Source organism: Diceros bicornis, chromosome 16 (genome assembly GCF_020826845.1).
Source record: "Diceros bicornis minor isolate mBicDic1 chromosome 16, mDicBic1.mat.cur, whole genome shotgun sequence".
Lineage (NCBI taxonomy): Eukaryota > Metazoa > Chordata > Mammalia > Perissodactyla > Rhinocerotidae > Diceros > Diceros bicornis.
The window spans coordinates 38,098,320-38,124,726 of NC_080755.1; the positions used below are offsets into that span (position 1 = coordinate 38,098,320).

Genomic DNA, 26,407 nt, shown 5'->3' on the forward strand with positions numbered 1-26,407 from the left:
AATTCATGATTTCACTACTGAAACATGTCCACCTCCTTTGTATTTAAGATGAGATGTGAAGTAGGTTACAAATTCTATAGGAACTCAGCAAAATACCAAGAAAACAAAATCTCTATGGTTCCACATCTGAAAGTCTAGAGTAGGAATGATGGAAAAGCAAGCAGATGTATCCTTCTTGTTCTCTCTCTTTCTGTGTCTCTCTCTGTCTCTGTGTGTCTCTCTCTCTGTGTCTCTCTGTCTCTCTCTGGTCTCTCGCTCTCTCTTTGTCTCTCTCCCTCTCTTTCTCTGTGTCTCTCCCTCTCTCTCTGTTTCTCTCTCTGATGCTATCTCTTTCTCTCTGTCTCTGTGTCTCCCCATCTCTTACTGTCTCTCTCTCTCACAAACACACACACACACACCCCCATAGTCTCTCGTCCTAAATCCAAGAAGAAAAAAAGACAAGTATCAGGGTTGCTATCAGCAAATCTCAACTGCTTAAGCTGTAGCCCAGTTAGATAATGGAGGAAAGCAGAGTGAGCACAGCTCTTAGTGTGTATCATCTGTTTCATATCAAGGTGAATCCATTATTCTCTCAAATTCGATCTGCCTTATTTAAAACTACCAGAGCCTATGAGTAAGTGAAAATATTTAAATTTCACAAGTCTATTAAATTTTTAGACATTTTGCTTCTGAAGGCAGAGACTGATATTAAGTAAACCATTTAGTTATTAACCAAACTATCAGCCAATCAGAACTGACTGATACCCGTATTCAAGATGCAAAACTTGAAGCTTGAAAAGTTAATTACCTTTACAAATAAAAGTATGAATTCTTACTTCTCATGGAATCAGAATGAAATCCGTATTCTAGTAGACAGAGCATAATGATCATGAAAATTACTTCTAATTCCCAAATTCTGGGATGCCTGATTTTTCTCTTAACCATCTATGGGGAGGGGCCCAGAATAATGAAATAATATCCAGATGCAAAAAACAGTGAACAGGAATTTAAAAATTGGAAAATTATTTATTTCACTTGCTTTTTGTCCTATGTGGAATCATGATCTGAAGCCCCTAACCAAAATAACAGATCAATTCAGCCAAAAGTCTTGTCATTGAAAAGAACCAAAATAGAGCAACTAAATGTGTAAGTTAATAGGATTTGGAACTTCCAAAGGTCATAAGTACACAAATTGAAGAAGTTTTCAAATTGTAAAATAAATTCCTGCAAGTCCAAACTAATCACTTAAAATATACAGTAGGGGCCGGCCCGGTGGCGCAAGCGGTTAAGTGCGCGCGCTCCGCTGCGGCGGCCCGGGGTTCGCTGGTTCGGATCTCGGGCGCTCACAGACGCACTGCTTGGTAAGCCATGCTGTGGCGGCGTCCCATATAAAGTGGAGGAAGATAGGCACAGATGTTAGCCCAGGGCCGTCTTCCTCAGCAAAAAAAGAGGAGGATTGGCGGATGTTAGCTCAGGGCTGATCTCCTCACCAAAAAAAAAATATATATATACAGTGGAAAACCTTCAAAAATATCTAGCGAAAATAAAGCTTTATTTTAAAAACTAATTGTTCAAGTTGTCTGAAAAGTGCTACCTATGGACCCATGTTGAAGCAGCACAGAATGACTGTGTTTGCCTAGAGAGCTCTGCTGAATGCGACAGTCTCATGAAAAGCCCCCTCCCCTTGGCTCTGGGCCATGAAGAGACCCGCCAGGGTTGGAAGATTGGAAGCTTCTGCACTTCTCTGAAGACCTCATCACAGCAAAGGCCTTCTGAAAAACCTCCAAACATTCTTTTTATTTTCACCCAATAAGGGGAAAATAAGCTCTTTTCTGATTTAATCTGGACATCCTAGAGCAGCTGAGCTGTTCTCACGGCCAAGGCTATAAAGATCCCAGAGAAACACCAAACTCTCCAGAATCTGGCCCCTGCCTTCTGCTCCAGCCCCATCTCCTTAGAAATGTCAACCAGCACCAAACTCCTTTGGGATCCTCACTGGTAGAGTATAATTTTCAAAAAACTAAAACAAATGTCAAAGATTCATTCCACTCTTTAATGAGGAAACCAACATGGTGATAAAGCTAGTCCACAGAATTGGCGGAACAGGGCGTTATAGGAATGTAGACATTGGAGAAAGAACGTCGAGCAAGATTGTTCAGTTAATGTCTTACTGGGCAATAAAACCACAACCTCTGGGCTTATCTTTCCTACAGACAGAAATCATTTGCATCTTTTCTGGGCAAAAATCTACAAGTTATCCTATTACCTGGCAGAGTCTAGGCCTTTTAATCAGTAGTGGATAGCAAATCCAACAAGGATACATTTTCCTAGATAATTAATAATCACTGTGCAGGCCTGTAAAATGATACTCCAGGACTCCAAAAGGGCATACACCCTTCCATTCTAAGTTTTGGCTCATTTTTCTTAACACCACCCATGGGCCATGCCATGCTCTAGTTGAACCCATGTGTTCTTGCTTCAGATCATCTGCATTAAAATCTCAGTGCTGCACTTACCAGCTGGGTGATCTCAGACCTCAATGTTCACATTTGTAAAATGAGGAAAAGCATAGCACCTAGTATAGAGGATTGTGGTGAGGAGTAAATGAGACAATCCTTGTGAAAATCTTAGCAGAGTGCCTGGCACAGAGGAAGACTTCAGCAAATGAGTGCTGATGTTGCTGCTGCTATTGTTGTTGTTATTGTTATTGCTACTATCTGTTTTCCACCCTAGAATGCTCCTCTCTCCCTCGCCCACCCCTCAAGCCATTTGGATGGCTAATTCATGATTATTCTTCAAGACTCAACATAGGTGCCTTCAATTCTAAGAAGCCTTCCTTTACACCTACTTTGAGAACCACCCCATGGCCAAATTGGATACCACATCCTCTGTGCTCCATGGCCCCCATAAGCCCGTTAGTCATCGATTACTGCATTTAATGTAGTGTCTGTGCTCATGCCTCTGTCCCACACTGGCCTATCCACTTCCCTTTTCTCAGACCTTATTCAACTTTAAAACCCTGGTACCCAGCCCTAAGGTGGACAAAAAATAGGTAATCATTAAATATTGATCAAAATGCATGGAACAACTGTTTCCTACACAGAACTATCTGGTGCCTGAAAACACGTATTCTAGACTTATATTCATTAGAGTTGAGAGGCAATGATTTGCCTTTATTTTCCATATTAACACTAGAAACAGCAAACCATCCTGAGAATGTTTAGCAGAGGGAGCAACCTGTGAGGGACCTCTGGGGCCTCCAGAATCTTTTGTTCAGTAATGGGAGACCAGCTCCTGGCTGATCCACCAGGATATTCTTGGGTGATGATTATTTTCAAGTTAGAGAGTCAGCCTATATGGCATGATATGTGCAATGCATGAGTAGGTGTCTATTCAGAGAAGAGAAGGAGAGCTTGTACACATAAGTGTCTCCTTTCACTCAGAAGTTCTATGGGATTTTCAGGAAAAATCACTCAATGGAAGGCTGGAAAATACATTGGCCTAGGCTGTGATTTAATTATTTTATATATGATAGCCTTACATTGTGGTCAGAGTATTGGTTTCCCAAGGGCAGCAACCATTTCCTATTTAGGTTTTGTCCCATTCAGTGAGTATTGAGTATCCCATGAATTCCCAGAACTTTGCTTATATGGGATGAAAAGAAGAGAAGCAAAAGCCAGGAACACTACTATTAAGCACTTGTAATCATATTTAGGGGTCAAGAACCTCGCGCAGTGCTGGGTGCATAGTAAATACTCAATGAACATGTCTGGACGTGATTTAACTAATTCTTTTTCTCTCCAGAGCTGAGATTTTAGGAAAGACAGAAGGTTTAATGACAGGTTTCAAAGTGCTATGTCTGTGAGAAGTTTAACTCAATTTATCTTCTCTGAATGCTTCGCACAGATTACTCTCCCAACCATATCTTGCCATAGTCAGACCCTCTTAAAAATAGAGTAATGATAATAATACATTTTATCTTCTTCCCAGTGATAGTATCATTCACATCTCCACTGAAGCCCAGTGGGAGGTTTGGCTGTGAGGCATCGTATGCAGGAGGAGTCAGGTGCGATTATTGTAATGAGGACTCCACGCTTGGGCGAAATGCAGAAAAGAAAACCTCCCGTACGTGAAGCGATTTCTATTAAGATACTCATTTTATATCAAATATTCAAGCTCCTCTTTATAAATGGAAGAGAATGAAAGGAGACTCATCCAGGGGCAGATTTTATGTGGCCAAGAATGAAAGGGCACAAATATTTTATGATCAGTTTTGAGATGAAAGTAGTGTGCCTGCCTTATTCGTTGGCTCTTTCCATTTCCAGGAGTCTAATTAGATTGTTGGTTTAATGGTGGCGAGATAATTTAGTGGCAACTGAAAGCAACTGTGTTAATGAGAAAGGGGGACAGTGCTTTGGGTTTCCTGTAATTAATGGAGAGATTTTGAAAAACTTCTTGGTTCCAGTGAATTTTGGCATACTGAGCCCAGCTGTTGAGAAGTGGGGGCAAGGTCTTTCCTGCTCATTGCTGCGGAGATGGCCTCAGGCAACGTGGAAGAACTGTGTAATGACTGTCAGTAAGAATGATCTTCAGTGGTCCAGGCAGGCTGTAGTCAGCCTAAGAGAGAGGAGAGAGAGAAAGAGGGATAGAGAGAAAGAAGGCAGTGAGAGAGAACAGAGTAAGGATTGTGAGACAGATGTGACAAAGAGACAGACAGACAGAGATATCACTCACCCATCAGCCCTCTTCATTCTACCTCTGGGAGCCACTGGAATAACCTCAGAGCATCCTCCCAGGAGGTCTCTTTCTCTTGTTGCTTAAACTGGAATTGACAAGACTGGATTAGACTAGACTAGAAGGGACTTCTGCAGACCCCTTCAAGTTGCAGATGAGGAAATAGAGCCCAGAGTGGTGAACTGACTTACAAATATTACCTGAATTTGGAAACCTGGACTCTTTCTGGCCACAACACAGAGGCACAGTGGAAACTGGATTTGGAACTCGAGGACTAGGGTTATTGTACAGCCTGCAGTACTTGTTAATTCATTCCCTTAGGTAAGCCACTGAGTCTTACTGAGACTTCTGAGTCTCAGTTTCCCCATTGGTGAAACAGGAAAAGTAATTTCTGCCCTTTAGACAGTGGTGAGAAAGAAATGAAATAGCAGATGAAAACACCAATCACACATTCAAAATGATATATCACTATGATCCCTCTCATGTCAAAAATGAAGCCATGTCATGTCATGATTTAATCATATTAATTCATAATTTAGTCATGTTATGATTCAGATCATAACATCCATGAACTATTGTTAGAAGTTTTATCTTCTCTCCTTCCTCCAAATATCCTTATCTCAGGGCACAGTCAAAGGCCCCCTACTCATGAGGGTATTGACTGCTATATCCAGCTCATCTTACTAGAATTTCTATAAGGCTTTGTTACAAATTGTCAAATATTTTTTCAGCACCTGCCACACTGATCCATAAGAGTATAAGATTCATCTCTGCCCTAGGGGAACTTGCACACTATTTGAGAAGGCCTGACTTCAAAATATGAGATGACCAAATAACGTTAAAAAATGAATAGATTGAATAACAATCTCAACACTAACAGAGATAGCATTTAGCGATTGATACGTCATTAATTTCCAACTGAATGGTACTAAGGGACTTTGGAGGACAGTGAGATGATCTGGGAAGAGAAGAGTTGAGATGACTTTCTAAGGATGGATCGAATTAAATAGCAGATAGAAGCAGAAGGGACAGATTTATAACATCTCTGAGATAGGAGTGTATGTGGAAACTACGACAGATACAGCTGGAAGAGAGGTTTGGGGTCAGAACATGAAGTACCTGAAATTCTAGAATGAGTCATGGTCACCCTTCTGAAGGACAGTGCAAAAGAGCAGCCACTGGCCAATAGCTATCTGCACTTTTATTTTGATTGGCCTACAGAGGGTTATACATCTTTAAAAAACTAATTAGCATCTTGTAAACATTAGAAGATTTACATAATAATCAAAAGTTCTGGCTTTTCAAACTCAGACTATCTGATAACTTTGGGCTCAGATTCCTACCTGACAACAATTGATTGATACAGAATAACGTCGTACCCCATTAGATGGGCCATGTTCTCTTTAGTTTCCCTTGTCCTCATCCCTCCTTCCCCAGCTTCCTCCATAATCCCAACCAATTTCACTCATTATATTGGCTGTCTGACTCCCTATAGGGAACCATTAAAGTCATTTGAACTGGAAAAAGCAACAGGATCAAAACAACGTGCAGGAACACCTAATCTAGCAGAAATAACATGGGTAATCTGTAGTAATATCTTGCGTTATTTAATTATGGAATTTGGGGATTGGAAGAGTGCTTCGAGACTATGAAATTGAGAGAAATTTGGCACTCTGATGCAGTCAATATTAGAAAATTAACAGGAAAACCTAGGTTTTCTCACTCTCTAGCTCCCTATCTTCTTTGCTTTCTTAAGAAAATATGGTATGAAACTGGCTTTGAAACAGGGTAGCGCTGGCTTGAATCCTTGAGTCCATGACTTCTAAGATGTGTGCCCTTGGGAAAATTATTTAACCTCTGAGGTCTCAGTTCTCATCTCTGTACAATAGAGATAGTAATGTCCTCACATGGTTGCTAATAATTAAATGAGGAAATATGTAAAATACTGCAGACTGCACTGTAGATTCTCCAAAAATGTTAGTCTCTTCCCCTTTCCCTTAGTTTCGTAGGAGAGCAGGAACAATGTATTCCACTTACCTTGTATGGTCTATGGTATGATGCAAAGAGTAGATGTTACAAAAATAATCATTGAGTAAATGAATAATTGAAAACCACATACACCTCCTCTAGCAAAGAATAAAGTCCTTTTCCTCCTCTCTCCTCCATCCAAGACTCCTAAAATGTGACATCTGTTATTTTAATGTCCTTTGTAATGAATTCAGTTTGTTTTATGAGGTCTGCTTTTGAAAGGAACACAAGGAGAGAATTCAGCTGCCTCCACCTCTCTGAGTTTCTCACCTGTTGAAGAATCCTCTTCCCCAGGATTGTTATATTTTTCCTTGATACCTCTTTAAAGTAAGAGAGACCAGGTAGCCTTTATACAACAATGAGGAAATGTGAGTTTGTGCTACCAATGAACAGTTTCAAAAGACAGAGAGAAGGTCCTGATGGAGGGAATTTCAACTGTTCAATGATCCCAGCAATGTCTGTGAACACCCTGTGTGGCCTGGACCCAGGGCTTGCCCCATAGAGATGACAGAGCTCAGAACAAAAAAGAAGAAGCCTGGTATTACCTTGAAATTCAGTAGGGGATCCAGACCAGCCTCAAGCAGTGTTCCTGGGTTGCTGGGTATAGTTTCAGTGCTCAAAAACACTCCTCCAAGGGATTTTCTTGCCCCGCAATACCTGAAGATATTTTGAGAGGACTTTCTTTATTTTGAAATCCAGTTTTGTTAGTGCCTAAAAAGGCACAATCCTGGTCTTTGTGTTGTGCAAGTTGCCAGAGTTAAGTGATTGGGCTTACATATGGAAAGTTCATTTTGTTGTGTAATTAATGGGAAGCAGACTTTGGGAAGCTGATGATCCAGGCCCTTATTTATATGAGAGCATATGTCTGTGTTTTGTTTATGACTCACTCTCTTACTCCACGCATTGTAACTTGGGTTTGTTTACACTAACTTTTCCTAGAATCCAAGCCACATGGTATATGAGCCAATAATTTATGGTCTCTAAAATGGAAAGATGATGAATGAGCATTTTCCTCTTAAATTGTCAAATCTTAAATTGAGGAAGGAATATTTGCTGCCTTGATTCTGTCCAAGCTTATATTTGAAAAAAAAGTAAAGCAATAACTTTAAAAAAAAAAACTACTGGTACAGTGCTCAGAACTTGAAAATATAGATATTTGCCAAGCGAGAGCATATGACCACTCCCCTACAATAAACCATTATAATTCATATCCAAATGTTCAGCAATGAAAAGACTATTCATTCTCTGTCTATGTCTCTCTCTCTCTCTTGTTTTTGGTGTTAGATAATTAATATGTAATATGTACATGTCTCCCTTTTCCAGGGGACCCATAGTTTTAATCAATATGTGGGCTTAAATGTCCAAGTTGGTTTTCTTCATGGCACTTACTAAGTTCCAAACTTGTTTTTGTCATTGAAGCTCCACTTCTCCCATGGAGCGGCTTGGATATGAGTCTATATTTCACAGTACTTCAGTGCTTTTGGCCATAGCTTAGATACTTCAAACAGTTAACAGTGCTCTGAGGAGAGTAGGGAACAGCTGACATACGTGAGGCTCTAATTTAATTTACAGTGATTTGGATCCCCTTCAATAAATTCTTTCATATTTCCCACAGACTTTACAAAATAGATGATTAAGTGTTGGTTTAGGTCAAGTCATGTAGATTGATTTCAATTCAAGTCAGTCAGCTGAGCTCTGTGCTGGTCATTAAGAGGAGGGGCATGGAATTGAGTGCCTAGCAGAGTGCCTGGCACCAGGTGGGCTCCATCAATACTTGTTCCAAGAATGAATGAGAATGGCTAAGACATGGTTGTTGTCCCTTAAGGAAGCACAATTTAAGAGGAGAGATAAATGTAGATTAATCCCATAAACTTAATACAGGACAGACTATGTGAAGTGCTATCAGAGAGATACAAGCAATGTAGAAGGGACCAGAAAGATTAATAATGAAATGAGAGTCCTTGATGGCTTTTAGGAAGAGGACTTAATTAAACTGAATTCTCGAATTTGGAAATTTAGAAATTGGAAATTAGAAAAAAGAAATTTGGAATTGAGAAATTGGAAAAGCATTGTTTTGTTTTGTTTTGTTTTTGTCTTTTGTTCCTCATGAGGGCAGGAGAATTGCCTCTGGATAAAAGAAAAACGTAATCCAATCCAACATCGGATGCAATATCCTCTCTGGCAGAAATAATACAGTTGGGCACACACCTGTAGGCTATGCAAAGTTATTGTTTCTGCGGTACGTCCATCATCTACTAACCAGACAGGCACAAAAATATGTGAAAGTCTAAAGCAATGGGTATAAATTGCTTATTCTTTCTATGAAAAATCCTGGGATACTTTGTTGTGTAAATTGACATTTTTTTCCTGAAAAACTTCAATAAAGAGAAAAACAGCACACATGCATTCAAGTCACTTGAATCATGTTCAGAAGGAGTTAAAGGGACAGTCATTAACTTTGAGGGTATTTAAACCCTCTGGAAGTGCCTACAAATCTGGGCACTCTTTGAGAAAACAAAATTAAGATTCAAAACTTCCACAACAGACTGGAAACTGGACTAAAACCAATAAAATTAAACTTTGCAGATTTAAATAGAAGGCTTATACTTAAGCTCAAAAACCAACTCCACACAGCAATGGCCAGGTTTGGTGGCAGTTTATGTGAAAACGTTTAAGGGAGTTAATTGAGCTTCCATTTAATATGAGCCAACAGTGTGATGTTGCTCAAAAAAAAAAAATGCAGGATTTTTCTTTTTCTTTTTTTTTATCTTGCCCTCATTAATAGAAGTATAGTGCCTTGACCACGGAAATTAATCAACTCAATTTTTCTGCACTAATCACTTCATACTTAGAAAATCAGTTCCATTCTGGGCACCAAAATTTAAGATGAGATTTGGCAGATGAAAAAATCTCCAGAGGAGGGGGATCAAAATGGAACATAGTCTAGAATTCATCTCTCATAATACACAGATGAAGGAATTAAGGATGTCTTACCTAGAACTGAGAAGACTTGGAAGTGTATGACTATTTTCACAGAATCATATTTATGCAGAACTAAGGGTCTTGCTAAGAAATTAAGAGATTTGTCTGGAGACCCACAACTGAGGGGTGAAAAGTCAAGACTAGAACCCCATTCTTTTAATGTCCCGGTCAATATGTTTTCTATCAGATTGTAAATAATAAGCCTGAGTATTTAAGTAAATGAATGCAGTTATTAAGACCAGGAGGAAAACAAAACATGGATACTTACCATTTGATGCAATTCTTGAAGTTCTAACATGGTCAACAAGGATTGATTTCATCTGAGCCTAAATGTTAAAAATGTAAAAATTTTCATAAGATCATGACTATTACATTATTCTTTGTTATTCCCTGTTTTTTCTTTTTTTAAAAAATTTTAAAGACAGGAAAAAATCTTCACAATCAAGTATGAACATGCGTCTACAATAGTTGGAGGATTATATAAGAGATGGTATTTATGGTTAAGGATACAGCTATGCCACGTTTGAGAGGGAAGAAAAAAGAAATATAAAGAGCCCTTTGAGAGGGTGCGACCACCCCCGCCTTGTGACCACCTGGCATGCTGTGAGACTCAACAGATGTAGCGTCAAACTTTTTGGCATTAGCTACATTTCTATCCAGCCTCTCACGTTGTCTAGTCAGTCTGCTGGGGCTTGAGCCACATGCAACATACAAAAGCCAAAGTTGATTGAAACAGTAGAGCTAAATGGGCCTCATGTTCCTCAATTTACCAGTGTCACTCCTCACAGTACACCCCTCGCCAAAAGCCTGGGAAGCCACTCTGACGCTATAAGCATCATCCCCAGAAAAACTCACCCATTTAAAAGACTTTTCTGTGGCTCCATCCTGGGCAATTCCTACTAATGAGTTTGCACAGTGCACCCTATAGACAGCTGTGATCGCCTCTATTGCTAGTTCTCTGATCTCTGAGCTTTCTTCACCCAGCTTTCTCAGGCCTGCCAAAGTCCTAGTTACCTCCCTTAGAGGTCCCTGAGCAACTAGCAGTGTTCTTACTTGGCTCAGGATCCCCCTGGAGACAAGTTACCAGTGCCTTTCTCTGTCCAAAGCCACAGGTGGTTTTTCCAAAACTTGGCTCATGAACTGACTGGTATTATTTCCCTGTGGTCAGAGAAGTGAAGGGACCTGAAAACCTAGGGACCAGACCTCGGAACTACCTAACTGAATAAAGGAGGTCAGCGTCAAATCCCATTCTGGAAGCTCTCCATGGATAGGACACTCTTCTCACTGCCATGGAATTGCATGCAATTCAATTCAAGGTGCTTTAGGGAGTAAAAAGATTAATGATATCCACGCTTTGGTATCTAGAAGCTCACAATCTGAAACAATCCAGCAGGAAATATTAATCAAGCATCTACTATGAAAAAGGCACTGTGCTTTTTGTTATGAGGAGTATGAAGAAGAACATATACCGTCTGTCTTCAAGAAGCGTTAATGCTTTTTAGGCCATGTGCTCATAGAAAGTTGTGATCTTCTAGGATTAAGTACTAAGTAAATAAACTCTTTAAGAGTTTAGGAAAAGAAAGGAAAACTTTAAAACAGTGCCCTCCAAATTTGTTGATCATGCAGTAATATCAGTAACATAATTTTGAACAGTCGCCCCATGGAAATACATATTCAAAATATATGCACTCATCTTTTAAAATAAAAACTTCAAAAGATTGAGATAAATCTGAAATAAATAATATTCTTAAGATAATTTTAAATTTCATTTAATTTTTCATTATTAATGAAACAAAAATATATTTGCTGTCCTCAAAATTTTATACCGTTTAATATTTTTAATGTTTTATGGCAGGCCAAGTGATTGATTTTGTGTGCTTCTTTTTGAAAATCTTTTTTTTTAACACAACTTTTTTTAACACTGCTTTGATAAAGCAGTTTAAAGGTCTGATTCCAAGTCCAGTTTGTTTGAATACCTGTTGGTAGATGTTATAGGTTAAAAAGATATTTCACATAAACATAGATCCAAAAGGAGAAAGTGCATCATTTTGCATAAATCATAATACTATTTTTTTAATCCATTCATCAATTAAGCAAAGGTTTTTGTTGAAATTTGGCTAACTAACTTGCTTATTAATAATCAGATGATCTTGCAAATCAAAAGGCAATGCATTTTTTAGTGAGTCCAAATCTCTGTAAGTCTTCATTTGGAAGTTAACTCTGTTTACAAGATTTTTTAATTTGCAGATTTAAGGGATTTTATAGGTTATAATATGTCATTTTGAGCAACAAAATTACCAAACAATGGAAATATTTTCAATCAATCTTCAAAAATGCTGTCTCCATAGTATGAGATTCTTTCTAAAAGCAGCTACTTTATTTCCCATCTTACCCTAAAGGGACATTAAGGTTTTTTTTGTTGTTTTTTTAACAACTGCTAGGTAACATTACTGACTACTCAGAAAAGGTGAGAACATTTAAAACCCAGGTCTTTTTGTACAATAAAATTGCCAAATTCATGTTTGAAAATGGCAACTCTTTCATACAGTTTGCTGCAAGATAACCAATAAAACTCTTTGTGGTATGTGATATATTGTATGGATATTCCTGATCTCATTACAAAGTATTTTGAATTTTTTTTCCTTTTAAAGTTCTTAATTTTCTACAATGAGCCATACAGGCTGACCTGCTGTAGCATGAAGAATGTAGGACGTAACAACCTCAAAGTAACAAACCGATGAGATGCCCTGTCAACTCCTTGAATGCATAGCCTCTTCTTTTTCCAGAAACTTCATGCCCAGTTGGAACAGGGCACACATCACCTGATTTACAGCCCAAATAAGGGCATCACCATTGTTCCATATATTAAGCATTAGAATGTTTAACTTAGTTATTTTTAGATAAAATACAAATAATATAAATAAAAAATATTAACATGCTTTTCTTGCAGCCCAGTAGAGAGTCTTGCTTCCTCCTTGGGGAATGTGTACCCCATGTGGGAGGCTGCTGGTTTAAAATGGAATCCGATCCGGAAAGGTGGAGAGGAGGTGAGCAGTGGGGACAAGGTGACAGAGGCAGGAGAGTGCGAGGCAAATTCCTAAATCCCTAACACCAGTAATGCCTCCCAGGAGATCTCGGGGAGACACCCTGGGGCACTTACTGTGTAGTGGCTTTGCCACTTCAGAGCTCACACATGTGAACATGCATGCACACGCACCCTACTGCTTCACCTCTCTGTCAGCTAAACTGCCCACCTCACCCCCTATCTCTACCTGTCCCAGGGAAAGTGTGAAATAGGAACAAAACAAAGACCAGGGTCCCCCAAGCCATTGCAGCTGAGATGGAATGCTCTTTCACAATAAACTCCTAAGAGATCCTTCAGTAGTCAAGCAGTTATTGTGCTTCAAACAAACTAGTCACATTTTCAAAGAAACCTCAAACTGTATTAGGATGACTTTAAGAATAAAATGGAGAGCCAGCCCTGATGGCCTAGTGGTTAAAGTTCAGCATGCTCCGCTTCCGCAGCCTGGGTTCAGTTCCTGGGTGCAGAACCACCCCACTTGTCTGTCAGTAGCCATGCTGTGGCGGCAGCTCACAAAGAAGAACCAAAAGGACTTACAACTAGGATATACAACTATATACTGGGGCTTTGGGGAGAAAAAAAATAAGTAAGAGAGGAAGATTGGCAACAGATGTTAGCTCAGAGTGAATCTTTCCCAGCGAAAAAAAAAAGGAATTGCCTCAATAAAAATTAAAAAAAAAAAAAGAACAGAATGGAAGCACCTTTATATCATGACAAATCCACCACATCTGCTAACCCTTAATTCTAAGTTATGGTTTTCCAGTTGGAAAGCAGCACTGTAGCCCTCATGCTGATGACCAGAAGCAACTCTGATGTGCCCTGCCTTGCAGAGGCCTCCCTGGCAGAGGCAAATTGCCATCTTTTTCAAAAGGGTTTTTACGGCCAGGACCCTTGAAGGTTAATTTAAATTCTAAGGATGAAAGAAGAAAGTTTGCATGCCAAGGCAGGTTGCTTCATACTTCCTATTAAAAAATTAAAAGCAGCATTAGGAAAACAAGAGATTGTTACTGACTTAAGTACAGAGTACAAAAAGAAAATGCACAATTTACATGGGAGAACGTCAAACAGTTGAATTCCTTTGAGCTTATATTTGCTGACCATGTACTACATACCAGACCGTGTACCACTGTGTGAATGAACCTGTGCCAGGGACCCTGGGAGTACAGAAAAAAGACATGGCCTTTGCCTTCGAAGAATCTTCTAATGTATCAGCATACAAAGCAATTCATGCTGCAGCTCCCTGCCTTGATTGAGGTAGATGGTGTTCCAACCTTGTCCACCCTAGAAGGCAACTCAACTCCAGGCAGTTCAACAGTCCCCAACATTTCATGTCCCCACCTCCTCATAGGGATATTCAAACAGCAAGAAAAACTCTAATGAGTCTAGAGATAAATTCACCTCCCTCTCTGACCCACCCAAAACTTTCTCGTAAAACCAGGGTATGTGCACGTGGGCAAAGTACAGTCTCCAAGCCATGAGCACCTATTTCTTGAGAACCTTCTATATAACTAGACTTGTTAGCTCTTACTTGCTCACTTGTTAGCTTACTTGCTTGTGCCTATACATCTATAAAGTCTGTTTGCAAAAGCAGTGCTAAGTCTAGTCTTTATCATAAAAGACATGGCAAAATCAAAAGAATGCTGATGAGCCAATCCTCTGATAATGAGAGCAAAGAGACAGAAAATCTAGATCTGAACCCAAACCAAGTCAACCATTTGTGTGGCAATTTTAAATACAGAGAAAGGTCTAGAAGATGACTTGCATTGCAGAGTTATGAAGAAATGAATTTGCGTTTTGCCTTGGCCGCTCCTGATTATTCTTTAAAACTTACAAAGAACAGGCAAGATATAGGACAATTATAAGAAGGAAAGCAAATATGGAATCAATCTTGCTGCAAGAGCTCAGAAATTACTGTCTAATAATGAAGCAATTTGAAGAGAGAAAAATCTGTAAACATTTAGAGGGACAGGGAAATCATAAACAATAAGGAGAAAGATTTGTGAATATCAAACCTTGCCAAGTCCAAAGCCCTCTTCTCCTCCACACTAGGATTTCAAAATTATTACATGAAATAAATGCAGAAAACCACCTCACATTTGGGAAGGCAATTGATAATGAATATATGAAAGAATTATAGCAATCTTTAAATCTAGAAGGGAACTTTGAGAGCATCTAGTCTAACCATCCAATGTAATAGATGAAGAGAGAGAGAGACTCAGAGAGGCTAAGAGGTTCGTTCTAGTTCACATTGGTTTCCAGCTGCCTCTGCCCAGAGTCCTTTCTACTCTCCTGCACTCTGCTGCTGTTCACATACAAGGATAATGAACTTGAACTGAAAGTTTGGATAATACATATAAGGATAAAATAAAATTCAGATGTTCAGTAAGATTATAATGTAAAAAAGAAAGAAGGATATTAAGTCTTAACACTTGATGCCATCAATGGAGATTGGGCCATGACATAGGTTTATGCAGTTGGTTACAGCATAAAACCCAGAGAACTCTTTCATTCTCCCATCCCATTAAGCCAGGAGGGTAGCTACCAGCAGGAGTTTTCTAGAAAGATGATGCATGCCCTTCAATGAAGACATTTTTAATCCTTCTAAAATTATTAGGTGAAATAGAGCCCAAGAGGGTGAAAACCAGAGCACCTTCCAGTCCTAAGATTCTAAGAAAGATATTTTATTGCCACTTACCATTTATATTTTTTAACCATGTATTATGGAAATGTCAAGTATATACCAAAGTAGGCAGAATAGTATAATAAACCTCTGTGTACCCATCACTCAGCTTCAACAATATCAACTCATGGTCAATCTTATTTCATCAATACTTCCACTTACCTCCTCTCTTCCTTATTATTTGGAAACCAAGCCGCGCTGATATCATATGACTTCTTCTATAGATATTTTAGTATGTATTTCTAAAAGATAGATACTTTTAAAAAAAACATGATCACAATGCAATTATCACACTTAAGAAAATTAACAGTAATTATATAATATCATGAAATGCCCAGACAATATTCAAATTTCTATGAGTTCATGAAGTATGATCTCTTTTGACAGTTTGCTTAAATTGACCTCCAAATATGGTCATTTTATCTCTTAAGTTTCTTTTAATTTACCATCCCATCCCCCTTCCTCCCTCCTCTCTCCTTGCAACTTATTTGTTGAAGGCACCAGGTTGCTTGCTGGGAGCTTCCCACAGTCTGTGTTTTACTGAATGAATCCCTATGTGTCCTCTGGATTTCATGGTGGGTAGGTCTAGAGCTGAGCTGCCTAATATGGTAGCCACCAGCCACATGTGGCTATTTAAATTTAAATTAAATTTAATTTAAAATTCAGTTTCTCAGTCACACTAGCCACATTTCAATGCTCAGTAGCCACATATGGTTAGTAGCTACTGTAAGGGACAGCACAAATATAGATCATTTCCACCACTGCAGAAAATTCTACCAGACATCACTAGTCTAAGGTCTTCATAAAGTCCCATAGGAATAGAGGAAAGAATTATAGCAATCTTTAAATATAGAAGGGGACTTTGAGAGCATCTAGTCTAGTCTTTGGAGGGAAGAGATGTTGAAATCTCATCCACCCTCTCTTTGGCTTACAGTTGATTTCCTGCACTGTAGTCACTTGAAACCTTCACATCTGGACATTGAAAATGAAATAAAAATTCAAAGGATCTGTGTGTTTTAAAATTTACATAAATGGTATGCTTACAAATACGTCTTTATTTTGCCTTTTTTATACAACATTTTTTTTAGCTTTAACCATGTTGATATATTTATGTGTACTTATTCCTTTTAACAGATGTGTCATATTCCGTTGTTTGAATATATATCGCAATTGATTCATTATCCTTTTAATTAACATTTAGATTGTTTTTAGTCTTATGTAACATTCACTGAGCTTCAAGGAACATTCTTGTATATCCTTGGCCTCCCGTTACAAATGAGTAAAGGAGGCAACTTGGCCATGGAATTGCTGGGGCGCTGAGCACACCCATCTTCAACTCTAATAGCTATTTCCCAATCACTCTCCAAAATGATTGTACCAATTCACACTCCTGCCAACAGTGTGCAAGTGTTCCCACCTCCTTACAGCATTAACAGCACTAGGTAGTTTCAGACTTTTAATTTTTACCAATAGGGGTTCACATATATACACTAAAAAATAAATACAAGCATGGAGATGAGAGGGGCGCACTAACTTAGCTGAATCTGTTTTTCTTTTTTAAAAAAATAAAGCATATATGGCAAAAAGTTAACATTGATTAAATGTGAATAGTGGGTAGGAAGAAGTTGGTTATGATATTTTTAGTACTGTTTGGTAGGTTTACACTACTCAGAATTAATTGCTATTTCATAATCTTTTTTCAGTGCAAGGGCTTCATAAAAAATATGCAGCATATAACAAATTATTGAATATGGGATTATCTACTAGGTTCCTTTCTGTGTTTGTTTTTTGGCATTTCTCACTAAAAAGGAAACACTAAGAAGGACAATCTGTTGGTTGTATTTGCCCCAGATGACCTCCAGCTCTTGGATTTTTCCAGTCAAGCTTTACTGTGTCAAATATTGCCAACTAATTGCCCAAAATAGTTTACTTTGTCCCTGCATGCTGACTTCTATATCACATAGCATTTTTTTCCACTATGGATGATGTAGACTAAAGAGAGCGTAAACTGCAAATGGAACTTGTTATTTGGAATGATGCCAAAAGCTCTGTGGAGTTTTCCAACTAGTTTTCATTTATTCACGAACTGTGTGGACAAGGTAAATTGCTTGGCTCTGACATGGAGGCCTGCTAACTCTTAGTGTCACTATATTTGCAACAGTTGCTTTAAAAATTCAAACTAGAACACTTTTCCAGATGATATGAGTAGAAGGCAGCAATGATTAGTGTGATTCATCAGTCCAGAAACAATTTTTAAATCCCTTCCATATACGAGGCACCATGCTATGTCCCGTGAGGAACATAGAGACGGACAAAGGTTGATCCCTGCGTTGAGAACTTGACAATCGAGTCACCTTTTCCTTTTACAGCCTTAACTACAAAAATTTTTGTAGACAGAAGCTCACTCTGGCTTTGTTCTATTTTGATCTTTATAACTTATTTTAAACATTGTTCAATAGTTATTCATTGCTCAGTAAGTCTTATATGACCTTTGGCCAAAAGCAGTAACATTTTGACCTATCCTGTGGAACTCAGGGATTCCACTCCATGAAGGCAGTGGAGTAAATAACTTCAAATGAAACCCTCCTGGAGATGTATGTTGGGCACAGCATGAGAGAGAAGTGGGGGAAAGCAGGGGGAAGAACAAGTGGGAGTGCCCAAGAATAAATGAGAGTGGTATCCATGTTTTCAGCATTTTTTCCTCATTTCCCTTAAGCTATTTATTCTGCTTCTCCACTAGTAGTTGAAAAAACGGGATGATACAACAAACGAAGATGCTAAAATGAAACACATTTCTTTTTATGCCTGCGACGTTTCGTAGGCTCAGCATCTTCTACATGGGCTTCTTTGGGGTTGACCATTTAGGGTAAATCACAGCCGCAACGAACTAAGTAAGGACTCACTTCTTAAGTTTGTAAATGGCCAAAGGGAGCGCTCCGTGTGAAGATGGGGCAGCAGAGTATGTGTGAGTGCCATGTGAGTGTCATGGATGTACATGTGTGCCTGCTGGTGAATAACACAAGGAGAAAGAGCCATCCTAAAGAGGAAAAGTTGGCTATGTCTCGAAGCCATTCACCCTTTATGGTGTCTGAACTTCAAAATGAAGCAGTTCTGAAGGCTATTTAGTGGCGGCAGTACAGGACTTCCTGAGACTGGAAGTTTGGCTCATGAAATAGAGACGCATCTGGCCACCAGGACATGAAAAGAGCTCTTTGCAAATAACAGCCCGGTGGCGGAAGTGTAAGTGATTCAGGAACACCTGCCTGATATTTCCCTTGAGGCTCCCGGAGGATGAACTGGTTAAGAAGGACCTGGTCAGTTGGACACCAGCCGGCAACTTGACAAGTCAGAACATCGAGGGGAAAAAATTAGAGAGATGATGTCATCCCAAATAGAGTGTCCCAGAAAATAATCCTCCCTTCTGTCAGTGGAGGAGGGGTAGGAATAAAACAGGTTCAGTTAGGTAGTCCAGTTCAGGTCAAGGCATCTCCTTTTCCAGGGTGATAGTCCATATGACTGATCCAGATGGCTTGGTATGCAGGGCTGTTTGTCATTTTATTCATTCAACATCTTCTACAAAAAGAGAAAGTATAACCTAATGCTAAATTGAATTAGGTCAAATGTCAAAGGGATGAATGAAAAATAAAGGCTATAATAGAAAGAAGTACTGGGAAAATGTATATTGTGATTCTGACATTGACTTCCATGGCACATCTTCCTACATGGTGAGCCTCAGTTTCTAAGTCTTAAAAATGGGAACAAGCGTATTTCATGAGATTGTTGTGAAGATTGAAATAATGTAAATAGAAATGCTTTGGACACATAAGATATTCAACCAATGTTTATTTTTATTATTTTTAATTTTAATAAAGAAAAAGGAATAAATATTGGGTACTGAGTCATATCCATAGCGTTAACTCTCTGTAATCTTCATAGCCAAATATAATGCCAGTTGTCACTAAAAAGTCTAGGTTTAAGGCAGTTTGCATCCTGTGATCAATTTCTTCTCTGTTCCCCTCCTGCAGCCAGCTCCTCCCTGAAGAAGCGATTCAAGAGGCGGGAGATCGAAGCCATCCAGTGCGAGGTGCGGAAGATGTGCAACTACACCAAGATTCTGTCCACCAAGAAGAACCTGGACCACGTGAACAAGATCCTGAAGGCCAAGCGGCTGCAGAGACAATCAAAGACAGGCAACAACTTCGTCAAGAAGAGGAGAGGGCGTCCCCGAAAGCAGCCCTCCCAGTTCGATGAGGACTCCCGAGACCAAATGCCGGTGCTGGAAAAATGCATCGACCTTCCCAGCAAAAGGGGTCAGAAGCCGAGCCTGAGCCCGCTCGTCTTGGAGCCCGCCGCCAGCCAAGACACCATCATGGCCACCATCGAAGCGGTCATCCACATGGCCCGGGAGGCGCCGCCCCTGCCCCCGCCGCCGCCCCCGCCACTCCCTCCCCCGCCGCCTCCGCCCCCGCCCCCGCCCCCTCCTCTGCCCAAGACCCCCCGAGGAGGCGGAAAGAGGAAACACAAACCCCAGCCTCCCGCTCAGCCCCCGCAGCAGCCGCCACCGCAGCAGCCCCTTCCCCAGGAAGAGGAGGTGAAGGCCAAAAGGCAGAGGAAGTCCCGAGGGAGTGAGAGCGATGTCCTTCCCTAGGGTGGGTCTGGGCGTCTGAACCTGGGGCTGGGGGAACTGACACATTGAAAGTGCAGTGAGCCGGGGTGGGGGCGGAATCCCCCGCTACAGGGACACTGATGCCCTTCTCTCCAGAAGCTGGGCGGGCAGAATCGGGCCAGATGACGGGTTGAGCCATCGGTAGCTCTCGGGAAAGCAAAGCAGGGGGACGCCTTCAAGAGAAGCTTGTTTGTGCTTTCCAGCAGTTCCCAACCAAGCGGCACTTCAGTATGGCTAGATCCTTTACAGGCGAGCAGAAGACCCATCAAGGAGGAGAAAGCCGGTGGTGCTCTGACTGCCACCTGACCTCCCGCATCCAAGGTGCGCCCTTGATTCCGTTGCATTTGCTGGCCAGGAAAATTGAAAGGGAAACACCCTCAATTAGGAAACATTCCAAGGGGAGAAAAGCTGCAAATCTCTCAACTGGCTTTGTTGTAACCCACTTCCATTTAATTGGTTTTTATTTGTTTTGGTTTTTCAAGCTCGGCTAGGCTTTGGGGCACCAACGTCATCTTCAGGTGACCTGAATCTTAACGATACAGTTTCTCAGATGGACTCATGTCATCAGAAGGTGGAATTCTAGTGATAGGCAACCTTAGACATGCATCATATTCTGTATGCCTCCTTTATCACACATACACTGACACTTAGCATCCTCTGTTCCTACTTTTCTTTTGTCCATTATATTTCCATATACCTTTTCATTAACTTACTTGCTGCCTTCTTTTCCTTGGTACACACCTAAATGATGTAAACCTTACCTGTGTTGTAACGTTCACCCTTGGCATGCTGTCCCAAGGAACTTGGCTTTGAATCCCAATCATTGTGAAACAGATACTCAGTATTGATAGAACCTTTTTAATAAGTGATTTAGAGCAGCCAAGGTTATGTTGACCCAGGTGTCAACCAGGTTATTTTTATACTTAAAACATATCAGCAGAGAATAGGCAGAAAAAAAATGGTTTTAATAACCTACAGCAAATGGAATAACTGACAGATCACCAAAAACTGCAACACAGGCCCACCAGAAAGACAAGTATCTAATAATGCCTTGGTATGTGATTTTTTTTAATACAAATAACTATCATAGGTAGTTGGAAAAAGGAAAAAAAGAAAATAGAAGTCCAATATCTCTTGATAATTATTTCTTAAAAGCAAATGGGAGTAAGTGTTCTTATCTGAAAAAAAAAAAATGAAAATGCTTAAAGGGTATCACCACTCCAATTGTATCAAGCCACCTTGGACAAAGTATCCAAACTGTGGTTGCCTTAATAAACTAAAACATTTTTGTACATAATGTAATTATAAATCTATCAGTCTGCATGGATGCAAACTGTGTGTGACAAATCGTCTTTTAAATGGTCAATTTCCACTGTACATTTCTCATCCAAATTGTACTCTAGCCATTGGTTTAGCGTGGACAGATATTTCATCTCTATTATCCATTTCCACAGCCCAAGTAAACCATGTTAAGAAGACTCAGAATGAATATGAAGTTATCCCATTGCCGTAGAAGTTTTCTGAAAGTCAGATGAGAAAATTCCAAATAAGTATTTTCAATTTCCTCCCTCTCTCCTCCTCTTACCTTCCGCAAGACATCAGACACCTGGCGTGGTAGATTATAAAAAAAGAGACACTGAGAAACAGAATTAAATTTTCTAATGGGAATTAGAATATCTGGTTTACTTCCAAATTAAATTTCTTTACTGGAAGTTGGGATCGGCTGGAAGTTGTATTATCACTTCAGAACACAACATTATATCCTTAGAGAGAGATGAATTTTTGGTGGGAATGTAAGAGAATAAGGGATGGGGTGTCTATGGGAGTGAATTTTAAAATCTCAAGTTAATATGCTTGCAAACATCACCGCTCTGTCTTGGCACCACCAGTTGGTTAAAATTACCCACAGAGTCATCCTATTCTGCACTGTCACCATGGACTTCACATCATTTGCTGCCAACTAGGTCAGTCGCATTTAATCCTAGCAATATGTGAGTTTAAAGGAATGCATTCTCCTGTGCTTTAAAAGCTTATATCATAGATCCTCAGTTTGTGACCTAGGTTGACCTTTGGCATTTCACACAAGTTGAACAGCAAAATCAAACCAGCCACTTTCAATTTGTCATTCCCAAGCCATGTCTAAGTGGCTCCAAAGTCACTCGAGAGGAAGGTTTAAATTAGCCCTGCTCACCCCACCATTGCTATGAAAGAGCAACCATTTTCATTCCAATTAAGCCATAAAGAGGTTTCTCTCCTGTTCGATTCTGAAAATCATTTCCTTCATTCTTTCTTTTGCCCTCCTTTCTTCCGGTGTTGTCCTGTTTCCCCAACCGAGTCTGTGAGCAGACTAAATCTTCCAGCAGAGGAGAATGAGCTGGCACTCTCTCACCTTCTTAAAGGACCTAAAGTTTAATTGGCATTAACCTCTAGTAGGTGAGAAATTTCAAATAACTTTAGGATGGATTAGAATTTCCAAAACAACGAAATGTATTCCAGGAGAGAGACAGCAGAGTTGCAACTTGTACATAAATTCGTGTCGTGTGAGTTAAATGCAAATTGTCGTGTGAGATAAATGCAAAACCTCTACATTTATGACCCTTAGATTGGAAAACTGCAGAAGACCAAAAGTGAGACATGCTAAGTAGCTGATCGAAGATGGAAGCAAGTCCAGTCACCTGCACAGTTTCCTCTCTCCTCTACCCAGCTCTTCCCTCAGTATCATGCTTTTTTTTGCTTTTGCTTTTCATTCACCTAACTCATCTCGTTGCTATGACCATTTTCTTATTTTCTAACTACCCCCTTTCCATTAGCCTCTCCTGTCCTGTCCAGGCTCAACACTGGGCCACTCTAGCTTCACATCTGGTTGGTTGCAGAACCAGGATGAGAACCCTGGCTCTCCTGACCTGCATTGTGGAGTTCTTCAGCCACCTAACGCTGCCTTCTGTGGCTGCATTTTTATTTAGAGAGGAGATCGTCGGGGATGCACGAGACTCCATAAACAGCTCCACAAAACATTTCATGATAAGAGAAACCCCTTGGTTTTCTTTCTTTCTTTTTTTGTTTTTTCTAGAATGCTTGCCTTCAATGAGCAGGCGTGAGCCCACTTATAATATAGGGAGTCTGATTAGGGGTGAGCAAAGGATGAGATTGAGATATAGAAGCCTCCTTGAGGGTGACGATAGACTCTGATCCACCTTCCTAAGTCGCTGCACGGCCACTCGCTTTTCACCTCCTCCCCTCAAATAAGAGGAACGGAAGTTTAACTCCCTGTAATGGCATGACTCTGGCTGCAACCCGAGGAAGACAGGTCAACGGAAAGGAGAGCACGTCAGGGGCTGGTTTGTGACTTGGCAGGACCAGGACTCAACAGCCACTGACGGCCCAGAGTAGGTGACTAAGGGCTGACAGAGGATTAGCATGTTAGCTTGGCTGCTGTCCGGAGTGAGAGGCCATGTTCGATGGCAGTGGGAATTTGTGCTCTGTGCATTGCTGGGTCTATAAATATGATAAGCAAGTGGTGACAGAATTATAGTATAAGGTGATGTACTACATGCAGATCATAAAGGATTTGGTTTTAGGACTTAAGTAGAAAATCCCCCTCCTAGAGCTTATTACCCAACAATATTCAGATAATGAGCTTTTGGAGAATATTTTTTCCCTACCACTAGGAAGATTTACCTGGGAACTGTCTAAAGTCTATACATATATTTCCAAAGCCTTTAAATGCCAACTGTAGCATGGACAGAGGGGGTGGCAGAAGCCGAAATGCCTCAAAAGCCATTTAAGTGTTACATTGCAGGATTTTCAGTCCTTCTCATTATGTAAAAGTAGATAAATATAGACATTATTCTCAACACTACCCTATAGTATCACAATGGTCCAAATGCCAGAGCTTACAGATAATGTCATCACAGTGCCTAGAAACTCAAACTGTAATATACCGTAGCATTTTCTTGGTGTTTTTTAAAGTTTCTTTCCACAATACAAGGCTCCCCCTGCCTCTTGTTTCTTGGAGAGTTCGCCCCACTGATGAGTCTTCCTTCTTTGTTGGACTCAGTCACTTGGAGAACAGTCTTAGAAGCACATATCAACCAAGGAAGAAACTTCCTGGATATCTATTGCCCATTTGCCCAGGTATAATAAACACTAAAGGGGGGAAAATTGAAAAGAGCTGCCACTGGTCAACACAGAAGGGCAGTTCCAACCTAGGTTGGTGTCATTCTTTTTCTTCCTTTTTTAAAAAATCTATTTCTTAAATAATAATAAATGCACATGATGTGTTAAATATGTATATATATATTTCAAAAGAAAAAAAATGGGGCACAAGATTGTCTTACAAGTCGTGCTGGCTAATTTTTAGTTTGTATTCATAAGTGGTTTTTAAAAGCCTTTTTTAAAGTGTAATTGCATGTTCTACTTTGATTGTATGTAAACATATTTTAGAACAAAAAATGTATTTGTATTTTATTGAATATAGAGGCAAGAAAAATTGTACATTGTTTGAAATGTTCTTTTTGTAACAGTTTTTATTCATAAAGCATTTTTGTACATTTAAAATGAACATGGACTTGCTGTTATTTGAGGCGTAGATACATCTGGCATGCTTTACTGTCATGCTCCTCCATGGTCTTAGATGTTGGGTTTTAAACATTTTTTCTAAAAGAAAACTCAGTCTTTTTCGCTACCAGATCAGGTTAGCACAGTATAGAGCACTTAACTATTAAAAAAAAAAAAAAGTTAATCCTATTCATATGTTATTCATTGTGTGAAATTAAAGACATTCAATTCAGTCTAACATGAGTTGTGAATTCTTTTGTTTTATTTTCCATCTGGTTCACATCACTAAGGAGTTTAATGGCATTTGGGGGTCTCTGCTCACACCAACTGGATATAGAATCATTGAGAAAATTCTAACCAAACTTCTGCCTCTTGTATGAATCTGGGAAGTACATTGTGGGCAAGGTTTGAGTCTGATTTACTGGATTACTCTTCAGAATATATTACACCTGGACATGAAGCCAGAACTGATTCAAAGAAATAGTCAGACCTCTGCTGAAAGCAATCAAAGTGTACTGTAGGATGTTAAAGACTCATCCTGTTCTAAATTTTTAGGAGAACATTATGAACGGGGATTACGCTTTCTTACTAAACACCATACCGTGATGTCAGATATCTGAAGGATGGATTTAAAGTTTGAAGTGATAGGAAAGGCTATTTAATCAATACCACAGACAGTTAACTGGTCACCTACCCAAAGCCTGAGCAAGACCCTAAGGACAATGGCCAGGAATCCACAGTCCTTACTCTGAAGGAACTTACAAGGCCTGCATGTGAAAAATGAACCAGCAGTTCTAAGCAGAATGTTGCTGGTGGTAAAAGAGTGATGGGGGGGATCTCAGAAGAAAGGTGGAGCCCCCAGGCTGGGACTTTCTTCTCTTCCCACTTTCTGTCCTAATTTTTAGTTTATATTCGTGAGTAGGTTTTAAAAGCCCTGTTAAAAGTGTAATTTGCACATTTTACTTTGAGAATATGTAAACATATATACATGTATGTATTCTTTTCTTCCTTTATCTTCTCTTCGGTTGGATCTCTTCCAAAAGCCAAGGAGGTAAATAGGAAATGTTATGAGCAGCTCCCCATCCCTAACCATCAATCTGACCCTCCGTGACATTTATTAACACTTTCAGCATTTGCAGTGCCCACAGAGGAATAACAGAAGTCTAGTGGAATGAATGGACGTCTTCAGGAGAAGATTATTAGGTCAGCTTCAGGATGGTCGGAACACTTGTGCTGTAGGTAGTCTCCTGAGATTCAGAGAATTTAGTCAGCAGCCTCTAACAAAGAATTTGCCCTCTTTTCCCTCTTCTCTGCCAACTATCTTGCACTGAACCAGGAGAAGTTAAAGCATTATACAGTCTTCTTTCTAAGACAGATTCATCAGACCACTGATATTTCTGAAATCAGCAATGACTTCTGAGAGTTCCCCTAATCTCTTCCCACTAGCTTCTCACGCAGGAACAAAATTGTTGCCTTGGAATGGATTGCCTCAACTTTTAGGTCTTTAATCAGTCCACAGAGTAGCAATGTGCTGACAAAGATTCTTGGGAAAGTCAGATGTGTTCATGTATGTGGCTGGTAAGAATCTCAGTCTACAAATAGATGGATGGAAGAAATATATATTTTTAAATTTCTCTGCAGCTCAATATTATTAATTTTTAAGACCCCCTTCCACCAGCATAGCAAAATCTTAGTTCCA

At 39.8% G+C, this 26,407-nt stretch overlaps 1 protein-coding gene across 1 annotated transcript in view; it reads left to right on the forward strand.

Annotated features, from left to right (window-relative positions):
• SETBP1 (SET binding protein 1) overlaps positions 1-24,936 on the forward strand; it is a 362,371-nt gene extending 337,435 nt beyond the window's left edge. Inside the window, exon 6 of the mRNA XM_058557032.1 lies at positions 19,511-24,936. Coding sequence (XP_058413015.1) covers positions 19,511-20,133 — 623 coding nt within the window. The 3' untranslated portion in view covers positions 20,134-24,936. The remainder of the gene's footprint in view (positions 1-19,510) is intronic.
• Positions 24,937-26,407: the final 1,471 nt, after the last annotated feature.